We start from the raw sequence: 22975 nt of genomic DNA, 5'->3' as shown, positions 1-22975 counted from the left end.
GTTTTTACATTTCTTGAGAGCTGGACACTAGGCTTAAATATGAACTGAAAACGAAGGTGTGAATGAACTGACAGTTTATTGCCACCGAAAGTTATCAAGATAATTATTTGAAGAAATATCGTTAAACATAAGCAATAAGTTGTTTACCTTGGTATTATTGTTAGCAATACAGTTTTTTGAATAACGTATATTGCTTGTCAAGATCCCTCGTAAATAATTTTCAACACGGTTTTAGCTACTTTTCACAGGTTTGGTAAACCTTTAATTTTGTTTTTTGTGGATGACAAATTTAATCATTTGTATTGCAGTGTTTTTTATAATGACAAGTTATTGTGTGAAGTATAGAGTGAGGTTTTACATATTTAAGTTTTATAGCAATAAAAAGGATTATCAATAGCCTGTATTAAGAAAATATATATGATCTACTTTATGGGAATATATTTGCGTATTAAACTTTAAATTTTGTGAATCATTCAAGAGAAACAATTGTCTAGTAAGACAATCTTAAATAATAGCATGTTTAGTATCAGTGAACTTTGCTGTATGTTCTGTTGTCCGCCTTGTCCCGGACCAATTGCAGCTAAGCTTGCTTTCCAACCACCCGAGCCTACTTATAAGTTGACGCCCGCTGATGATGCCAATGTTAAGTATAATTTACATTTATTTGATCGTGCAGAGTGGCAGTACTCTGAACGTGATAAGTCCAAAGTAGAATCATTTTTCACGCGGACGTCTCGAGGGAATTTAATTACATGTATATATGTACGTTGTAGCAGAAACGCAAAATATACGCTACTTTTTTCTCATGGGAATGCCGTTGACTTGGGTCAAATGAGTAGCTTTTATATATCTCTTGGAACGCAACTAAACTGTAATATATTTGGCTACGATTACTCTGGATACGGAATGAGTGGTGGTAAACCATCAGAAAAAAATTTATATGCTGATATTGAAGCCGCTTGGCAAGCACTGAGAAACAGGTGAGTAATATATGTATATACATATGTACATATGCATATAATATTTGCATCTATCTTCACTACTTTTTAGGTTTAAGAAAACAAAATACTAGTTAAGTGCATATGTAGGGAAAAATTTAGTATACTGTCCCAGGATATCAAGGATATGGTCGGATAGAGGAGACTATCCTGATCAAGGATATATGTATATTGTTATAGCCGCATTAAGCTTATAGTTTCCGAGTTATTCGCCTTTAAAGTTGAAAATTTGCAGTATTTTATTTACATATTTTCGATATATAAAAATAATTTTGCACTTTTATTTTTCAATTTTATATTCATTAACACATCACTTATTCATTTGCACACATTTATTTTATATAATATAGTGCAAAAATAGCTTTTAATATAAATTTAAATTATTGTTGAATTATTATTATTTTAGAATAACAAATAAATTACAAATTGTCAAATAATCAGTGTTACCATACTAACCTAACCTCACTAACATACCCTCTATGACATTGCTACTTCTTCGCGTAGAACTCATTTTGGGGAAACTTTAGTATACCATCCCACGATTTCAGGGTTAAAAGGGGTATGGTTGGATAGAGCTGCTGCTCCAGATTAAGAAAATATATAATTGTTGCCGCCGCAAACTTATAGTTTTCGAGATATTTGCATTTAAAGTTGAAAGTTTTGCAAATTTTATCTTGCAATTTCTCGATTTCTAGTAATTATTTATTTCATATGCACTTTTTATGCACTTATACTTTATTACATTGTTTCTACATATTTATTTTTTAGTAATTATTTAGTTATTTGCTTAAATAAGAATTTTATATTTTACACAATTTTCATTCCATGCACAATAACAAAAGTATTCCGTGTTTACAGATATTAAGTGTTGCCATAATTACACATTTATCAAATGAATAAGAACGGATATAAAAACTCAAACGCAGAAAACAAATACCATCTGAAATAAATTTTCCATGGTAATAAAAAAAGTTTTAAGGCTTATAAATATGTTTAATCTAATAACACTAGCCGACAATTTTGACATTTTTTTTCTGCTCTGAAACCAAACTTGTTTTTTATGTTGCTTGGTCCAGGTTAAGAGAAAAATAAAAGTAAAGTTTTTGCAAAAAATATATTGAGTATTATACATTTTTATCCCTCTATTTATATTTTCTTGTACTTTTTTGAACTTCTGCTTTATTGGTAGTCAGGATTATCACGTAAACATATCCAGCAATAGTCTGCCAGCATGCTAGGAGTCCATTTGCCTTGATACCTTTTCTCCATACTCAATATGTTTTGGTGAAATCTCTCCCCATGTTCATCACTGACTGCACCTAAATTGGGAGGAAAGAAATCCAAGTGCCAATGTAGGAAATTTGTTTTCAGGGACATGTTACACCCTAAAGTCTGAAAATCTGTCAATAGGCTTCATATGAGTTCTTCATAATCGGGTGATTTGGTGTTACCCAAAAAATTTTTTACAACCTCAACAAATGAAAGCAATGCTTTTTTTTCTAGCGTATTTAGTTTAGAGACAACTTCATAACTCGTCGTATGTCTGGCCCCACAAAAATCACTTCTTTTAATTTCGCATCACTAAGTCTCGGAAATATACTTTTAAGGTATTGAAAACCTTCTCCCGTTTTATCCATTGCTTTTACAAAATTTTTCATTAAGCCTAATTTTATATGAAGGGGTGGCAATACAATATTCTCGGGTTCAACAATACGAAGATTGGACACCTTTTTCTGATTAGGTACATAGTCTGTTCGTTTTGGCCACTCTTTTTGGATATAGTTTTTGCTTCAAGCTCTGCTATCCCATTCGCACATAAAACAGCAAAATATGAATATGGAAATGACAAATTTGGTAGAAAAGCCGAGCTGTGCCGAAAGAAACGAACAAACGATCGCCGATTGTCACCGCTTCGCTTGCTACTCGAACAAGGTTGGAAAGATTCATATTGAGCAAGGTTGCGCAACCTGAATCTATCGCAACCTTTTCCGAACTCGTATAAGAAGTATAACTTCAATAATATTATCGTAATTGGACCTAAGGATTTTTTTTTATTATTTTTCTAATGATATACATACTAACAGGAACCAAAATATATAATTTTTATTTCAGAGCAAAATCCATTGTCGGCTAGTGTAATTTAATAAAAGGATCATAATGTTTATTTGTAATACAACAAAGGTAAAACAGGGTAAACATTAGTCCATTCGCGCCCCACTTCGGTCTGCATTGGCGGCCTTCGGCCGCGTTTTGAAAAAAATAACCCTGGCCGATCCAACACCGGTGTGTGTCAGGTTTTTTTTGAGTAAAAGACCTTCTTGCGTTGGCGGCCTTCTGCCGCACTTCAAAAAAAATAACCCTGGCCGATTCAACACCGGGGTGTGTCGGATTTTTTTTTTTTTGAGTAAAACTCCTTTTTGCGTTGGCGGTCTTCGGCCGCGCTTCAAAAAAAATAACCCTGGCCGATCCAACACCGGGGTGTGTCAGGTATTTTTTTGAGTAAAACTCCTTTTTGGCGTTGGCGGCCTGCCCGATCAAAAATCATGATGTATGAAGAAACGGGGCAATGATTTATGTATTTGGGGTATAATCCTATTTTTTATTCATTTTGATTCATTTTTATTCGTTTGATAAATGTGTAATTATGGCAACACTTATTATCTGTCAACACGGAATACTTTTGTTATTGTGCATGGAATGAAATTTGTGTAAAATATAAAATGCTTATTTTAAGCAAATAACTAAATAATTACTAAAAAACATAAATATGTAGAAACAATGTAATAAAGTATAATACGAACTAAATAATTACTAGAAATCGAGAAATTGCAAGATAAAATTTGCAAAATTTTCAACTTTAAATGCAAATATCTCGAAAACTATAAATTTGCGGCGGCAACAATTATATATTTTCTTAATCTGGAGCAGCAGCTGTATCCAACCATACCACTTTTAACCCTGATATCGTGGGATGGTATACTAAAGCCGACCCATGATTTCTATTAGTTGCAATATAACTATTAGTTAATCATTAACTGTTAATGAGATATAGCATTTTTGTGAAGCAACTTGTGTTAGTTTACAAAAAAATGGATCATAAAACATTTTGTGTGTTAATAAAGCATTGCTTTTTGGGGGAAAATACCGTTGAATTTGGGCCCAGGGAAATCCACCGTTGAAAAGATATTTGATAAGCTGGTAACAGGCGAAATGATACTGAGGGCAACGATGCCCTAAAGAGGCGAAAGCTCTGTTTAAAGTGGGTGCCTCGCAAGTTCATAATATAACAAAAACAAACAAATAACTGATTTTGAGAAGTGTATGAATGCTCTTCAATCGGAATAAAACCGAATTTTTGCGTCGGTGTGTGACAATAGAAACATAGCTCTATTATTTGCCACTGGAGTCCAATCGACACTCTTTCCATCATTACCCACTGCAGTCCAATCGACAATCATTCTAGTGGACTGCACATGATCAAGTGGTCCTCAGGCGTGGAAAGACGAAAAAGTGCGCTGAAAAGGTTATGACGTCAGTCTTTTGGAAGCACGTGGTATTATGCATTGGTAGGTAGGTAGGTAGGTAGGTAGGAGTGCAGCCTTGTTGTCTATCGGGCTCGATTAGCACTTGATGTGCCATTTTCATACACTATTCGTAGAACCTCCCGCATCTGCTATTACGTTTCACCTTCTCTCTCACACCATTTTGAGATTTCGACGAATCTACTCATGTCTGATATGCTTTTAGTAGAAATCGATTCAAGGTTTGGTGCTTGATGGATTCCAAGAGTTTTGTGTCGGATCTGGGCATTCACAGAGAAAGTGAAAAATTGTATCCTTGTTCCCTGCTACTCCGTAGCCTCGGCAGATGTCGTTGTAGGGCATACCCATTTTGGACGCATGTTCCCCAAATGGCCAGTGCCCTGTTGTAGCTGTTACTCTGTACATACTTTTTCTTGACCTATTTAATAAGTTGTTGTTCCTTTTTCTATTATTTGTGGGCCATAATTGTTTTGTTATGATGCATTTTGTAATGTTTTTCCACCTGTTATTTGCAACTTGTTGAAATTGTCTCTTTATCTCTCTTTTGATCGATCCCAGCGGGCTCGGTATTAGCTCCGCCTCGGATTCGTTTAGGAAAGCTCTTGCATTTGCCAAATCGTCTGCTTTTTCGTTGCCGAAAATGTTCATTTGGCCGGCAAACCAGATTATGTCTAGGTGGAGCTTGTCTTTTATTGAGCTCAGTGCTTTCTTGCAATTGTGGACTATTCTGGAATTTGTCATGGACGAAGAAGAAGTCAGGAGCGCCGCCTAGCAGCTATCTGTTGCTATTTGTATCTATTGGTGTTTTAGTTATACTCTCGGTGTTTTCCAATAGAGTTTCGTAGGCCTTTTCTTTGCCCAGTACTTCTGCTTGGAATATGCTAGCCGAGTTCGGTAGACGTATAGAGAGATATATGCTTAGATTGCCGGAGAATACCCCCGTGCCTCCTTCGCAGACCATTTTGGACCCGTCGGTATAGACTGAGATGGTACTATTCGCAACTTTATCACCCATATTGAAACTCAGCATTCATCATTGTCCATGTCCAGCAAGCAGAGAAGAAAATATAGCAGCCGTAGTTGAGAGTGCCCACGAAGATCCGTATGCTCCCAGTTAAGGAGCATAATGAACTCCAAGCAGTCCCTGCTGGGGTGCTTTAGCATAAATCATCCCTGCAGTCAACTGCATGGAACAGAACAGCCTCCTTGGAGCATCAAAAGATCATTCCTAAACTACGTTAACGACATCAAACAACCAACCAGACTTCGAACACAACTAACTTACGACAAGCACTGACTGCATTTCACAGTGGAGCCATCAACACTTTCATCGACTTCCTTTCAATTAATGTCCACGAAGACCGTGGAGAGTCGATTCGGCGCTTTTCGCAGCAACTCAGCAGAAATGACAGATTTCGCGCTCACTCACTCCGTAGCTCTTTTGTCTTCGTTTAGTTCCTAAGAACAGAATTTTGTATGAATAGTGCGCAAAATCATAATCGCAAGGTGGTTACTAGAAACTAAACGGATTATGCTGGCTGCCATTGGTTAGCTTTGGCAACCGTTCACTTGCTGTTAATTGAGTAGAAATATAATTTTTAGTCGAAGTAATTTTAATTCTTAGGGACTAGGTTGTAATTCTTATATTCTTGTAACATATTGCTACAGAATATAATATTTTGTTCACCTAAAACTAATCGAGATAGATAGAGGCTTATATTAGGATGACGAGTTGAAATCCGGGTGCCTGTATGTCTGTCCGTCCGCCCGTCTGTTCAAACTTTAACCTGAGAAAAAATTACGATATCTTGATGAAACTTGGTACACATGATCCGTGGCAAAAAAGTAGGGCGGGGTTCTTGGATGGGCTTAATCGAACCACTCACGCCCACAAAACGTATAAATGTAATTTGGTACAAGGGATCGCAGTAGCAAGGGGCATCTGTGAGTTAAAAATTTTGAAAAAGTGGGTTGGCCCCGGCCTTCATTTGGTGTACATATCTCCTATACCACATAAACTACAATAACCAAAACTCACAACAAATAACTTTAGCGCCACTGTAAAAATCGATGAAACCGAAAGATAACCGCGTTCACTCCTCATATAAACGGACTGCTAAAAACTACTAATAGTGCGATAAATTAATGACTACATATGCGCAAACATAAAATAATGCACCCGGAATGGTATGACCTTTTAGAAGCCAGGATGAAATTTTGCCAATGGGAGTGGCACCGCCCACTTTTAGGTAAAATTCCATATCTCTCTCTCATTTCGTCTAAATTTAATCTGAAACATTATTCTCAAATTCCTATGTAATAAGGTAAAAATGGGCGAAACCGGAAACCACGCCTACTTTCCATATATGGTAGCATATTTTTAATTTCATTTGATTATTTCACTTTACAGTACATAAATCAACAAGCAAATAATTTCATTTCATTTATTTAACGCCAATCGGCACTATACATCTAATAACAATAATAATCAGAGAGGACATTCTATAGAAAATGCCATCCTCACCTCCAACTGCATCGTACTAAACGACGGCTCCCCCACCCACTTCTCTACCCACTCAACCTTTACCCATATTGACCTTACGCTTTCCTCTCCCTCCCTTTCCAACAACTCATCATGGCACCTTATAGATGACCTCCACGGCAGCGATCACTTCCCGATCCTCATCAAAATTCTGACATCCCGACCCACCATTCCCTTCTCTCCCAGGATCAAATTTAAAACAGATAGAGCGGATTGGAACAAATTCGAAAGCGCATGCGAGTTTTATTCCAAATCCTTCCCAACATCCTCCAACATCAATCAAGAAACCTCCAATATCCATAAAGCAATCCGCTGTGCGTCCAACGTCTCCATCCCTCTTTCCTCAACCAAACCAGTAAAGCCAGCCCCCCTATGGTGGAACAATGAAATTGCGGCCCTTAGGCAAGCCAAACAACAAGCCTGGCACAACTTCAAACGCAACCGGTCCACCACAACTCTCATTCAATTCAAAAAGCTGAACGCGCAATTTCGCCGGAAAATCAAAGATGCTAAGCTCGACTGTTTTCAAAAATTCACTAGCAGCATCAGTGCGTCATCCGACCCTAAAAAAATCTGGGCTGACATAAAAACACTCACCGGTTTACCCTCTAATCCCCAAATCTACTCCCTTAACACCTCTCATGGCAATCTTCTATATCCCCAGGATATAGCTCAAGAATTCGCCAGTCACTTCTCCAACGCCTCGTCAGACCAAACCTTTCCCCCCGAATTTATCGCCTCTAAACGCTCACAAATCCTCCAACACCGTATCACACCAACCACTCTCTCTCATTCAGCCAAACTTTTAGAAGCCGACATATCTCTTTACGAACTCCAACTCGCCCTGTCCGCAGTAAAAGGCCAGACACCCGGCATCGACAAAATATCTTATCCCATAATTAAGCATCTCCCCAGATTACTCCTTCACCGTCTCATTAAGCATTACAACAATATCCTCAACACAGGTCACTACCCACACGCGTGGAAAACCAGCGCTATAATACCCCTCTTAAAACCTGGCAAATCCCCTTGCGAAGTTAACAGCTATCGGCCAATTTCCCTTCTTCCCTGTCTAGGTAAACTAATGGAGAAGATAATTGCTACCAGACTAACCTGGTACGCCCACTCAAACCAACTTATCCACCACAACCAAGTAGCCTTCAAGAAGGGACAAGGCACCACAGATGCCCTACTACACCTTGATCATTTCATCTCAAACGCGCTCTCCAGCAAAAATCATGTTTCCCTCCTTTCCCTCGACTTTCAAAAAGCATTTGATCGGATTGGAACTCCGGTAGTACTAAGACAACTCGACAAATGGAAGATCCGCCCCAAAATGTTCAATTTTATAAAATCATTTCTCTCAAACCGAAAACTAAGTGTACTTATATCCAACACCCGCTCTTCCATTTTTCCACTCGATAATGGCACCCCGCAGGGCTCCCCCTTATCAGTCATCTTGTTCATTATAGCCTTCAATGAAATTAGCGACATCTTTAACAAGTTCCCAAACATCGAACACCAAATATACGCAGACGACGTTTTGTTGTTTTCCAAATCCAATGATCAAACAGAAGTCATGAGGACCTTTTCCAAAATCCTACGCCTATTATCCACATGGTCCCTCTCCTCAGGCCCTTCAATTTGTCCCAATAAAACCAAAATGCTCCACATATGCAAAAAACGATCCTGCAATTCTCCTTCATTTACCTTCAATCGTGTAAATATTGTATGTACAGATAATCTTAAGTTTCTCGGTATTGTATTCGATCCCAAATATTCCTTTCAACAGCACTGTAAATATGTTAAGGATAGACTTTATGTTAAGTTAAACATTATTAAGTATTTATCAAGCAAACGCTCGCTAATTAGTTCGGCTCTGTTGATTAACGTGACAAACGCTCTCATCTTATCAACCATCAACTACGGCATAGAAATCTATGGATTACACGCTAAACAAAATTTAAAGATGATCGCTGCTCCCTACCACGCCGCAGTGCGAAGATCCATACGCGCATTTCCAACGTCACCCATAAAAAACATTCTGGCCGAATCGGGTTTGCCGGCTCTTCACGACAACATGGAAGACAAAATATTCAGGCTCTATTCAAAGCTCACTCTGAGCCCCAATCCTCTTATCCACAAAGACTTCCAATCTGCCGCTTCACGGGTATCCACTCCTAAACAACCCTCTTCAATACACACCTGCTTCTTACTCGCGAATCAGGTTGAACTGCCGATCAAGCTGCACATTCCGCGGTACACTCATCACCCCCCCTGGGCGGCCAGCAAAACATCCTTCATTAATGACCTAGCCTCCTTGCGGAAAGATAGCACACCAAACACCGTTTATAAAGCCAAGTTTTCCGAAACAATCGCACATTATAAATCCAACGGCTGGCAATTGATTTTCACGGATGGATCGAAGGCCTCACACACCTCCTATGCTGTGGTAAAGGAAAATCGAGAAGTTGTCGCGTACGGCCTCCTTTTTTCATTCTGCTCTATTTTCACCGCCGAAGCAACCGCTATATTCCACGCTGTTCAATACTCTGCCAAAAACAAGGGTAAACATATAATATGCACCGATAGTATGTCATGTTTCCAAGCTATACAAAACCACAACAAATCAGGCAGTATCATCAAAAATATAAAAAACATACTTATTTCCCTTCCGCGCAAGATCAAAATCATGTGGATACCTGGACACTCCGGCATAAAGGGCAACACACTTGCAGATACCATCGCCAAAGATATTTCCATCACACCAACAATCACATCCGAAGTCATTCTACCTAGCGACATATACCGACTAATTCATAGTCAGAGGCAAACAAAGTTATTACGTGAATGGGCGGATTATAATCACCATTATTCGGACATTAACCCCAACCGAACAAAACCCGTATACACAACATCGATACCTACCAACCACATCACCCCCTACACACGTCTCCGAATTGGGCACACCATAATTACCAACGCGCACTTATTACAGGGCATTAGATCCAACACCTGCCCCTTCTGTCAAGCAACAGTCAGCGTGCAACACCTACTGGCATCCTGCCCAGAACTTGCCTCTCAAAGACTTCATCATTTCGACAACAAGGACCCTCTCCTATTGTTAATGGACGCCATAGAAGAAAATATCAGCAAAATTTACAAATTTCTAAAGGACACAGACCTACTCCGTCGTATCTGACCCAACCAGCCGGCCGAAAGCCTCTGCTGCTAGCGCTGCGTTTGCCGTAGTTTACACAATAATTAATTATTATGTAAGCTTTGTAACAATTATAATTATAAATAAGACAACAGGCTTAAACATATAAAATTAGAAATTAAACACGTAACCTAGTTCGTATGCTTTTTTAACGATCCTTCTGAGGTTCTGTAGAGATCCGCTGAAGAAGTCGATGTCACCGTGCAGAGAGTTTACCAATCTACAGATTCTTTCCTTTGGGCCATTGATTACATAGTTTTCAGGATCCTCATCTGTCTAAGGTTAAGCTCATTTGGTACGATTTCAAAGTCTGCGAGGATTTCTGGGGCATCAATTAATCCATTGAGGATTTTGAATAAGAAGATGAGGTCTGCTACCTGCCTTCGAGATTTCAGGTCATTTATTTTCAGGATTTTTCGGACGTCTTCTGTTGAATTGATATCGTTTCTGTGTCTTATGAAATAGCAGCGCTTTGCAGAACTTGTGCTGGATTCTCTCTACTCTGTTGATCATTGAGTCTGTAAATGGGGACGAAATCACTGTTCCATATTCTAGAATAGGTAGCACTAATGCTGAGAATAGGCAGGTTAACCAGCAATTGTTCTCAAATTCCTACACATGTGTTTCTTGAAATTTAGTCTTCTGTCAATAGTTATACCCAGGTCTCTGATGTCTTCAACTTCCGTGAGTCTTTGGTCGTTCAACGTGTAGGTTAAAGGTACCAGCGTATGCGCACGGGTGAAGGACATCACTGCGTATTTTTTCACATTCAAAACAAGTTTATTTATCTTACACCAGTTATACAGCTCATCTATATCGTTTTGTAAGATTTGAATATCAGAAACGGTGGAAATTCTACGAAAATTTTTTAAATCGTCAGCATATAATAAGTATTCAGACTTCAGTTTCCTCCCAATGTCAATCACAAATATGTTGAAGAGTATGGGTCCAAGGTGGGATCCCTGGGGAACACCAGATGTGACATCATACTCATCTGAAATGTGTCCATCGATTCTTACTTGCAACCTTCTTCCTGTTAGGTACAATCTGATCCAGCGTAGTGCATTGCAATTCACTCCATAATTTTTTAGCTTCACCATAAGAGTCTCATGGTCCAATTTGTTGTTGTTGTTGTTGTTTTAACGGTTAGCTAATCCCCGTTAGGATGGTAAGGGTTGTTTGTGTTGTCGTCGAGGTCATCTAACGGTAGGCCCAAGAAACGTGCTGTTTCGACGGGGTCGGACCAAAGGGAAGAGGGTGTTAGATGGGTGGGGTTTGTGGGGCATGCAAAGAGGTGGCCAGTGTCATGCGGAGGCTCGTTGCATGCAGGACATACATTAGGTATGTAGGGGTCGATTCTGGATAAGTAGGAGTTTAACCTGCTACAGTATCCAGAACGAAGTTGCGCTAGGGTCACTCGCGTTTCTCGCGGCAACTGGAGCTCTTCGTCTGCAATAGGTGGTGGTTTGACTCCAAGAACGCCATTCACGGGAAGGGAGTCGGTGAAGGTGTTGATGGCTCCACTGTGAATGGCGGTCAGTGCCTGTCGAAAGTTTGTTGCGTCCGAAGTCTGGTCGGCGTACTGTGCAATGTCGTCGACATAGTCGAGGAATGACCTCTTGGTGCTCCTGGGAGGCGGTTCCGCTCCAAGCAGATGGCTGCAGGGGTGATTCCTACGGAAACAACCAAGCAGGAACTGCCTGGAGAGGAGTTGATTATGCTCCTTTACAGGAAGCATGTGCGTCTCACTATGGAGGTGTTCAACGGGAGGCATCAAGAGGCATCTCGTCGTGGTCCGGAGTGCTGTATTTTGACAGGTCTGAAGTTTCCTCATCTGCGTACCCCTGCATCCAGGCGGCCATATCGGTGCTGCGCTGTGGATTTGGTGGGTGAAGGTTGGAGGTTTCGTGCAGTGAGGAAACGAGAAAGGTCGGAGAGGTAGCTTGTAGTGGTCCTACCTAAATGCCACTTACCAAGCACTCATAAATTATAATAAGCAAATTCATGAATTAGTCACATTTGTAAAGACCACACAAGAATACATAAGCAAAGCGACATACACAAAAGAGTTTCGCATTACAAACGAGACGAAATTCAATAATAATATTTTCTATGTTGCAATCAATATGTGCAAACAACACGGTCAATGCACTCTAAAAATAACAAGTGTTGCAACCTAATGAGTAAACAGTATAGTCGCATTGTAATGCATTCTGCAAGGTCAGCAATCACTTTGATTGGCTGCCTTTATACTTTTCCGGGTTTTGACTGGAAATACACGGGGCGGAGTCATGGAAGAGTCAGTTAAACCAAAATGTATAAATACCCTTATATTTTCAATAAAGGACAGATTCAGAGCATACATGAACCAAACCTGTTGTGTTTTGTATCTCAACTAAATCATTCCGGCTGACTAAGCTTAATGATTAGCCCTCACAAAGGGGCTGTTTAAAAATGTAATTTGTCGCGTTCACATCAGTAGGCTGAGCGATGTGATCGTGTGTTAGGTGTTTCACATTAATTCTTTCTCTGTTTCCTTACGACACGGCAGACCTGCCGCTTGATGAATGTAAAGGACCAATCCTCCACAAGCTGTTTACTTTCGAACACATGCCATCGAATTCATTGCCCGACGTCAATATCGTGCAGTCATCTGCGTACGAGGTTATGGAGACCCCCTCTGGTGGTTGAGGAAGTTTCGAGATATAGAAATTAAACAGTAACGGGGAGAGGACACCACCCTGCGGAACCCCCTGTTTAATTCTTCTAAGTTTAGATGTTTCACCTCGAAATAGTACGGATGACTGACGACCGTTCAGATAGTTCATGGTCCACCTCTTAAGCCCTGGAGGGAAAGTGGTTTTTTCAATGTCCTGCAGTAGCGTTGTGTGGTTGACCGTGTCAAAAGCTTTTGACAGGTCCAACGCTACGAGGATCGTTCTTTCGCAGGGTGGTTTCTGGTTGAGGCCACGAACTATCTGGGCGTTTATGACGCTAAGTGCTGTGGTGGTGCTGTGCACTTTGCGGATACCATGCTGGTGGCTGGCTAGGCTCAGCTGGTGAGTGAAGGTCGGGAGTAACAAGGCCTCAAGTGTCTTCACTACTGGGGAGAGGAGAGTTATCGGTCGATAAGATAAGGTTTCAGTAGTGGGACCACTCTTCCGACTTTCCACACGTCGAGTATTTGAAGAGTGGTGAGCGACAGGTTGAGGACCTTGGTGAGATATTTTACTCCCGTCGAGCCTAGATGCTTTAACATTAGCATGTTGATTCCGTCTGGGCCGATGGATCTGGAGGATTTTGCCTTGTTGATGACACCCTGAACCTCCTCAACGGTGAAAATAAGTGGCGCGCAGTTGTTTGGCATTTTGCGCAGCCGTCGGTTAACACATCTCTTGGCCTTGTCTACCGATGGGTGCAGTGTAAACTGCCGTCTAAAGTAGCTCGCGCACTTCTTCGGGTCCGAAGAGGCATGACCATTGAATTGAACTTCAACTCGGTCGTCATGTCTCTTCGGATTAGACAAAGCTTTGACAGTAGCCTAAAGCTTACTCACACCGGTGGAGAGGTTGCAGGACTTCAGGTGCTCTATCCATTTCGTCCGCTTATGTTGATTTACCATACGCCGAATCTCCAAATTGAGATCCCTTATTCGGGGATCCCTGGGATCGGCATGGCGTAAGGTGTCGCGCTCGTTAGCTAGAACAGCTGCTTCGGCTGGAAAATTGGGGCGGATTTCCGCTATTCTTCCAGCCGGGATGAAGCGAGCGGTAGCTGCTGCGATCACCTTGCGGAATTGACGCTCGCCAACGCATACGTCCGTAGGAATGGGTAGAGCGTTGAAGGTGCTCTCGGTAAATTCTGTGAAGCCGACCCAATTAGCTGTTTTAAAGTTAATGAAGGTACGGTTGTCCACAGAAACGAAATCAGGAGGCTTCTCGATCGAGATAATTATGGGCAGATGGTCTGATGCGAAAGTTAGCATAGGTCGCCAGGTTATGCTATTTATCAGACCACCACTAGCAATGGTAATATCGGGCGAGCTATTACAGGTGCCCATAACTCTAGTGGGGGCTTCGTCATTCATTGTGCAGAATGTCGAATCGTCAATCTGTTCCGCCAGCTCCATCCCCCTACGATCATTTGACAGGCAGGAATGCCAAAGATCGTGGTGCGCGTTAAAGTCGCCTAGTACCATACGGTTTTCACCACGAAGTAGCGCACCTATATTCGGGTGATATCCTGTAGGGCAACATGTAACTGGGGGGATGTATATATTAAATATTTCGAGCTCGACATCGCCTGACCGGATAGCTATGCCCTGACATTCTAGGGTAGTATCCCTGGGGTCGATGTCTTCTTCGATTAAACGATACTGCACGGTGTTGTGCAATATGAATGCTAGGCCACCACCACTATCTCGCTCGCGATCTTTACGTATAACGTTAAAACCCCTCAGTTGGCTAAAACATCTATAATTTGACTTAGTTTTATTCCTCCTATATCTGATATGTGCAGATTTCTTCAATTTAATTTTATTTATAAGTTCTTTAGAGAACCAGCTGGGAAATTTACTTGGTTTCCTCGAATATACAGGGACGAACTGAGAAATACCTTCTTGTACTTTATTATAAAACCAACTAACCTTATCATCCACTTCTTTTATTTTGTATAGCTCAATCCAGTTAGATCTTAAAAAGAAAGCATTAAGACTCACATAGTCGGCGTTCTTAAACGAATTAGAAGGAGGATAGTTTGGTATTAGGCTAGGCTGAAAATCCAAGGAGATCTCCAGAGGCGGGTGATATTTATCCACAATCGTGAAAGCAAGAGTTTCGTTGATTGAGAGATCCAAATTACTGAAACATAAATCCAACAGTTTATTATTTTTATTTAAGATGTTATCGAATTGTTGACACTCAATAAGGGCAGTGGTATCGTACAGCAGCTTCTCGCAATCAAAGCGCGGTGTACTGCTGGGCAAATTGTAGTCTCCCACTATCATAATCCTTGAATCCGGAAATTTTTCTCTCAAATGTATTAATGTTTCAGTATGGGCATAGTATATCTCATAATTAGATTGTGGTGGTATATATACGCACCCAATGATGATACAAGCATTATCACCTTTGATCCTTATGAAGATCTGTTCTAGGTTATTGTTCCCAATGGATATAAGCTCAGCTTTAATTATTCGTTTAAAAGCAATCAGGACACCACCTCCTCTCTCGCATCCTGTCGAAGTATCTCTGTCCTTCCTTAGTGTGATATAGGAGTTATCGATGAATTTGTTATTTTGAATAGATGAGTAAAGCCAGGACTCTGTGATATGTTATAGAAAATTTAATATTTGTTATCGACATATTTATTTTCATTCAAGTGTAAAAACATCTCTGAATAATGAAATGTAATAGATTTTGTGACTGTCACTTACAGAATAGCAATATCATCTGAAGTCTCAAAAATTGTCTCTAACTTAAAATCTCAAATTTAGAGACTTGAGACTGTCTCAAGTTACAGAATCGCACGGATAGCCTCGTTTAGTTTATTTATCTCACTCCTTATATCTGAAAGGTTACACTCAATCGACTGCTTAAATTTATCGAACTTCGATTCAATTTTGCTTGACAGTTTTATGAGTAAATTTTCATATTTATCGAGGGATTCGTCGTCTGTGACGTCACTGTCAACTAACTTAGAATATCGCTGGGCATCTGATATCCTTACACTAACCTCGCAAAGACACTTGTCGCACTCCCAAACTGATTTGTTTTTTAATACTTTATTAGCGGTAGCCCTAAATTCTTCGCTGCTGAGTCGGGTACACCGAGCGTGATGCCAGTAGCTGCATTGAGCACATTGAATCCTGCTGGTACCTTCACGAATAACATTAAGACAAGCCCCGCAAGCAAATTTGCTGGTTGACTTTTTAGGAGGCGCAATCAGCGTACTTATTGTTCACTTCGATTACTTTCACCTAACTTAACGAATCGTTAAGCAATTAAATTTAGATATTTATGAAAATAAATAAAACAACTAATAAATGATCAGCACAAAATTTAGCACTTGTTGTTTAGCCCAGTGTTGCCACAATCTAATATTTATTTTATACTAGAGGACCCGTCCACGCTTCACTGTGGTTGATACAAACTTATATAATACTACTACTACCATCTATATGATTTCTATTAGTTAATGAGATATAGCATTTTTGTGAAGCAACTTGTGTTAGTTTACAAAAAAATGGATCATAAAACATTTCGTATGTTAAAAAAGCATTGCTTTTTGGGGGAAAATACCGTTGAATTTGGGCCCAGGGAAATCCACCGTTGAAAAGATATTTGATAAGCTGGAAACAGGCGAAATGAGCACCGAGGCAACGATGCCCTAAAGAGGCGAAAGCTTTGTTTAAAGTGGGTGCATCGCAAGTTCATAATCTAACAAAAACAAACAAATAACTGATTTTGAGAAGTGTATGAATGCTCTTCAATCGGAATAAAACCGAATTTTTGCGTCGGTGTGTGACAATAGAAACATAGCTCTATTATTTGACACTGGAGTCCAATCGACAGTCTTTCCATCATTTCCCACTGTAGTCCAATCGACAATCATTCTAGTGGACTGCACATGATCAAGTGGTCCTCAGGCGTGGAAAGACGAAAAAGTGCGCTGAAAAGGTTATGACGTCAGTCTTTTGGAAGCACGTGGTATAATGCATTGGTAGGTAGGTAGGTAGGAGTGCAGCCCTGTTGTCTATCGGGCTCGATTAGCACTTGATGTGCCATTTTCATACACTATTCGTAGAACCTCCTGCATCTGCTATTACGTTTCACCTTCTCTCTCAAACCTTTTTGAGATTTCGATGAATCTACTCATGTCTGATATGCTTTTAGTAGAAATCGATTCAAGGTTTGGTGCTTGATGGATTCCAAGAGTTTTGTGTCGGATCTGGGCATTCACAGAGAAAGTGAAAAATTGTATCTTTGTTCCCTGCTACTCCGTAGCCTCGGCAGATGTCGTTGTAGGGCATACCCATTTTGGACGCATGTTCCCCAAATGGCCAGTGCCCTGTTGTAGCTGTTACTCTGTACATACTTTTTCTTGACCTATTTAATAAGTTGTTGTTCCTTTTTCTGTTATATGTGGGCCATAATTGTTTTGTTATGATGCATTTTGCAATGTTTTTCCACCTGTTATTTGCAACTTGTTGAAATTGTCTCTTTATCTCTCTTTTGATCGATCCCAGCGGGCTCGGTATTAGCTCCGCCTCGGATTCGTTTAGGAAAGCTCTTGCCTTTGCCAACTCGTCTGCTTTTTCGTTGCCGAAAATGTTCCTTTGGCCGGCAAACCAGATTATGTCTAGGTGGAGCTTGTCTTTTATTGAGCTCAGTGCTTTCTTGCATTTGTGGACTATACTGGAATTTGCCATGGACGAAGAAAAAGTCAGGAACGCCGCCTAGCAGGTATCTGTTGCTATTTGTATCTATTGGTGTTTTAGGTATACTCTCGGTGTTTTCCAATAGAGTTTCGTAGGCCTTTTCTATGCCCAGTACTTCTGCTTGGAAGATGCTAGCCGAGTTCGGTAGACGTATAGAGAGAGATATGCTTAGATTGCCGGAGAATACCCCCGTGCCTACTTCGCAGACCATTTTGGACCCGTCGGTATAGACTGAGATGGTACTATTCGCAACTTTATCACCCATATTGAAACCCAGCATTCATCATTGTCCATGTCCAGCAAGCAGAGAAGAAAATATAGCAGCCGTAGTTGAGAGTGTCCACGAAGATCCGTATGCTCCCAGTTAAGGAGCATAATGAACTACAAGCAGTCCCTTCTGGTGTGCTTTAGCATAAATCATCCCTGCAGTCAACTGCATGGAACAGAACAGCCTCCTTGGAGCATCAAAAGATCATTCCTAAACTACGTTAACGACATCAAACAACCAACCAGACTTCGGACACAACTAACTTACGACAAGCACTGACTGCATTTCACAGTGGAGCCATCAACACTTTCATCGACTTCCTTTCAATTAATGTCCACGAAGACCGTGGAGAGTCGATTCGGCGCTTTTCGCAGCAACTCAGCAGAAATGACAGTTATCGCGCTCACTCACTCCGTAGCTCTTTTGTCTTCGTTTAGTTCCTAAGAACAGAATTTTGTATGAATAGTGCGCAAAATCATAATCGCAAGGTGGTTACTAGAAACTAAACGGATTATGCTGGCTGACATTGGTTAGCTTTGGCAACCGTTCACTTGCTGTTAATTGAGTAGAAATATAATTTTTAGCCGAAGTATTTTTAATTAGGGACTAGGTTGTAATTCTTATACTCTTGTAACATATTCCTACAGAATATAATATTTTGTTTACCTAAAACTAATCGAGATAGATAGAGGCTTATATCAGGATGACGAGTTGAAATCCGGGTGCCTGTATGTCTGTCCGTCCGCCCGTCTGTTCAAGCTTTAACCTGAGAAAAAATTACGATATCTTGATGAAACTTGGTACACATGATCCGTGGCAAAAAAGTAAGGCGGGGTTCTTGTATGGGCATAATCGGACCACTCACGCCCACAAAACGTATAAATGTAATTTGGTACAAGAGATCGCAGTATGAGTTAAAAATTTTGAAAAAGTGGGTTTGGCCCCGGCCTTTATTTGGTTTTATGTACATATCTCCTATAACACATAAACTAAAATAACCAAAACTCACAACAAATCACTTTAGCGCCACTGCAAAAATCGATGAAACCGAAAGATAACCGCGTCCACTCCTCATATAAACGGACTGCTAAAAACTACTAATAGTGCGATAAATTAATGACTACATATGCGCAAAAATAAAATTTTGCACCCGGAATGGTATGACCTTTTAGAAGCCAGGATGAAATTTGGCCAATGGGAGTGGCACCGCACACTTTTAGGTAAAATTAAATTAGGTAATTAATGAAACATTATTCTCAAATTCCTATGTAAAAAGGTGAAAATGGGCGAAACCGGAAACCACGTCTACTTTCCATATATGGTAGCACATTTTTAATTTCATTTGATTATTTCACTTTACAGTACATAAATCAACAAGCAAATAATATAACGGGATAAAACTTTGCACGAATAATTCCCTTAGAGTATGCCACTTTTTGAACAAAAATTGTCCAAATTCAACCAAAACTGTTCAATTCCCCAGGTACCGGTACTGGGTCCACATACCCAGTATGTCACTTTAGACCGAAAATATCGGTCAATGGATGGGGTATAAAGGTGTAGTTCAGGGAGATTCTTTTCCTAATAATAGTATCTCTGTGTAGCAAAACTGGGTTGCATCGAGTCAATATTTCCCTGAGTTCCAGTATGTTATATATACATATATATTTTCGAACTTCCGGTTGACTTTAAACCACATATATCGGCCAATATGTGAGTTATCTTAAAATGAAAGAGCGTGTTTTACGCATAACAATGTAGCTTTGTGCCTGAAATAGATATAATTGGGCGAAAACTTGACCAAGCCCCCATATAACGAATATCGGGATGTTCGAACATAGCAAGGGCGAGTAGGTAGTTGCATTATGAGCCATGAATTACCTGAGCGATCGTCAATCATCCCCGCTATTTCGAGATGAAAAATCAAAACTGAGAAGAGTTAAACAAGGCAACGACATTGTTGTCCCCGCTATTGTTTAACATCTAAATCTCGAAACTCCTACAACCTCTTACGCTGATTGCACGATATTGATGTCGGGCAATGGAATCGATGGCATGTGTTCAAATGTAAACGGATATATCTTCGACATGTCTCGCTTCCTCGCTGCACGGACCTTAATACTTACCCCACTAAATCCATAGCGACCACATTTACAAACTGGACAAAGGAGTACAGACTTGACCTTAATATTGCAGTCGATGGCGTCAAGATTCCGACTGTCAGCAATCCTAAAATTTTATGTGTGAATTTTGACAGTCTGTACTCCTTCAGCGTCCGCGGTTGTAGGGGCGCAACAAAATCCTCAAGTCGCTAGCCTGCAGCACATGGAAAAAGGACAAAGTAGGCAAGGCAATCGGCCGGTCGGTCCATAACTACGCCGCAGCAATATAGTCGACTGGATGCAGTGAAATGCATTCGAGGATACTGCACTGCGGATACGACAGGATGCCACTTGATGTACCCCGAGGCCCGTCTGCTCCCAGTTAAGGAGCATAATGAACTTCAAGCAGTTCCTGCTGGGGTTCTTTAGCATAAATCATCCCTGCAGTCACCTGCATGGAGCAGAACAGCCTCATTGGAGCATCAATAAATAATTCCTAAACTACGTTAACGACATCAAACATCCAACCAGACTTCGGAACTTACAAGCACTGACTGTATTTCACAGTGGAGCCATCAACACTTTCACCGACTTACTTTCAATGAATGGCGTACTAGGAGTCAAACCACCACCCATTGCAGACGAATATCTCAATTTGCTACGAAAACAAGAGTCACCCTTGTCCAGCTTCGTTCTGGATACTGTAGCAGGTTAAACTCCTACTCCGACATATCTTATGTATGTCCTGCCTGTAATGAGTCTCCACATGATACTGGCCACTCCTTTGCATGCGTCACTAGTCAAACCATTACATTTAATTTGAGTAACGCCATCAGAAAGCCAACCGAAAATATAATCAAATATGTTAAAAGCTGAAACACTTAATATAAAGCAAAGAAACGCTGAAATGTTAATAAAAAGGTGATGTATGTAAGCGTTTTCAAAGAACAGAAAAAGTTTGAGGATCGCCGTGTTATTGGGACCGAAGAAACAAGATAGACTGCTGTGAGGGCAGTAGAAAACAGTAGAAAAACTCAATCAAATTGTTATTGTGATTAAGACAAACTATGGTAAATGAAATAGGGGACTCTAGCTTTAGAGTTTAGCGTTTACTAACTGAAATGAAATAGATGATATTAAAAAAATTATTTCTGTAAATTTCCTTTCCTATTTATACCAAATTATTCGTAGTGTGTGATAATAGTATGGTATGTAATAATTTATGGTAGAGAATTACAATGAATACATTTGTACAATATTTATGTAAAATTATTTCTCTAACTTGCATGATCTTTCTACGTTTTACCATTATTTACGTATATAGAATGACTGAATAGAATATCTGATATATCTAATAATTAGTATTCTTCGAAAATTTGTTCAATATAGGTTTAATATCAGTCCCGAAACTATTATTTTATACGGCCAGAGTATTGGTACAGTACCAACAGTTGATTTGGCAACAAAGCATGAAGTTGGGGCAGTAATTCTTCATTCTCCACTGATGTCCGGACTAAGAGTGGTTTTCCGTAACACCAAAAGAACATGGTTTTTCGACGCATTTCCAAGGTACGCTATCGATGGATAAATATAAATTTTTTTAAATGTATTTTTTTTCAGTATTGATAAAGTTTCAAAAGTCAAATCACCAGTTTTAGTAATACATGGAACTGACGATGAGGTTATAGATTTTTCCCATGGGATAGGTATTTATGAACGCTGTCCCAAAGCCGTTGAACCTTTATGGGTTGAGGTAAGAATATATTTTAGAATACACCATTAAAAAAAAGAACAGTTATATACATACGTTAACATAGGTTATAATCTAAAATAGTTTTACAGAAACGTGTTTTCTGCAGAGATAAGGCAAAAATAATATATAAAATATTATAGAATAGATATTGGAAAGGGTGAGGTTATAGATTTTTCCCATGGGATAGGTATTTATGAACGCTGTCCCAAAGCCGTTGAACCTTTATGGGTTGAGGTAAGAATATATTTTAGAATACACCATTAAAAAAAAAAACAGTTATATACATACGTTAACATAGGTTATAATCTAAAATAGTTTTACAGAAACGTGTTTTCTGCAGAGATAAGGCAAAAATAATATATAAAATATTATAGAATAGATATTGGAAAGGGTTAGCCCTGCGATCCGAAAACTAGAGAACAGATTAAATACTTAATAAAACAAGAAAACTATCCGCAAAGTACTTAAAAAGGAAAATCTAAAGAGCAGAAGCCTGAGAAAAGTGCCTAAGTATGTTGAAACAGCGAATGCTTAAGTTTGCTTTGGCCTCAAGAGCAATGGCATTACATTCTCTACTCTGACGAAACCAAAGTCAACTTATTTAATTCTGATCGAGGTAATCATTATGTAGGAATACTGAAACATACGATAAAGACCGTTAAATATGGTGGCGGAAACATGGTTTGGGGATAGTTTTCATACAATGGTCTGGGCCCGCTGCATAGGATACAGAGGACTATGAATGCAATCGATTATGTTGCAATACTACAAGAATGTATGCTAAAGTACGCAGAAGACAATATATGCCATTTAGGTTGACATTTATGCAGAACAACGACCCTAAAAACACGGCTAAAGACAAAATAGTGGTTTAGGGTCAACAATGAAGTGGTCACTGCAGTCCCCGGATCAAAACATTGAAAATTTATGGAATATAGTCAAAGCGTCGTTAAGAGAAAAATGCTCAAGTAATAATTAAGACCTTTTTCAACTTATTCAAAATTCCTAGAATGCAATTCCAGTTTCCGTCCGCCAAAACCTAGTTGATTCTATTCCAAAGCGGTTCGATCAATTTTAAACAACCATGGATTTTGAACAAAATATTAAACAAA

The 22975-nt window shown here is 39.7% G+C and overlaps 1 protein-coding gene across 6 annotated transcripts in view; it reads left to right on the top strand.

Annotated features, from left to right (window-relative positions):
* The first annotated feature begins 240 nt into the window (after positions 1-240).
* Positions 241-22975, top strand: part of LOC105226347 (alpha/beta hydrolase domain-containing protein 17B) — a 62342-nt gene continuing 39607 nt past the window's right edge. For 2 of the 6 annotated variants that reach the window (XM_049450212.1, XM_049450213.1), the window contains exons 1-3: positions 247-980; positions 21473-21679; positions 21731-21863. In XM_049450212.1, coding sequence (XP_049306169.1) covers positions 517-980; positions 21473-21679; positions 21731-21863 — 804 coding nt within the window. In that variant the 5' untranslated portion in view covers positions 247-516. Of the gene's footprint in view, positions 981-21472; positions 21680-21730; positions 21864-22975 lie in introns of all 6 variants that reach the window. The other 4 variants (XM_049450208.1, XM_049450209.1, XM_049450210.1 and 1 more) reach the window with 4 other exon arrangements.

Source organism: Bactrocera dorsalis, chromosome 2 (assembly GCF_023373825.1).
Source record: "Bactrocera dorsalis isolate Fly_Bdor chromosome 2, ASM2337382v1, whole genome shotgun sequence".
In the NCBI taxonomy this organism is placed as follows: Eukaryota; Metazoa; Arthropoda; class Insecta; order Diptera; family Tephritidae; genus Bactrocera; species Bactrocera dorsalis.
This window is presented reverse-complemented; position numbering and strand designations above follow the sequence as displayed.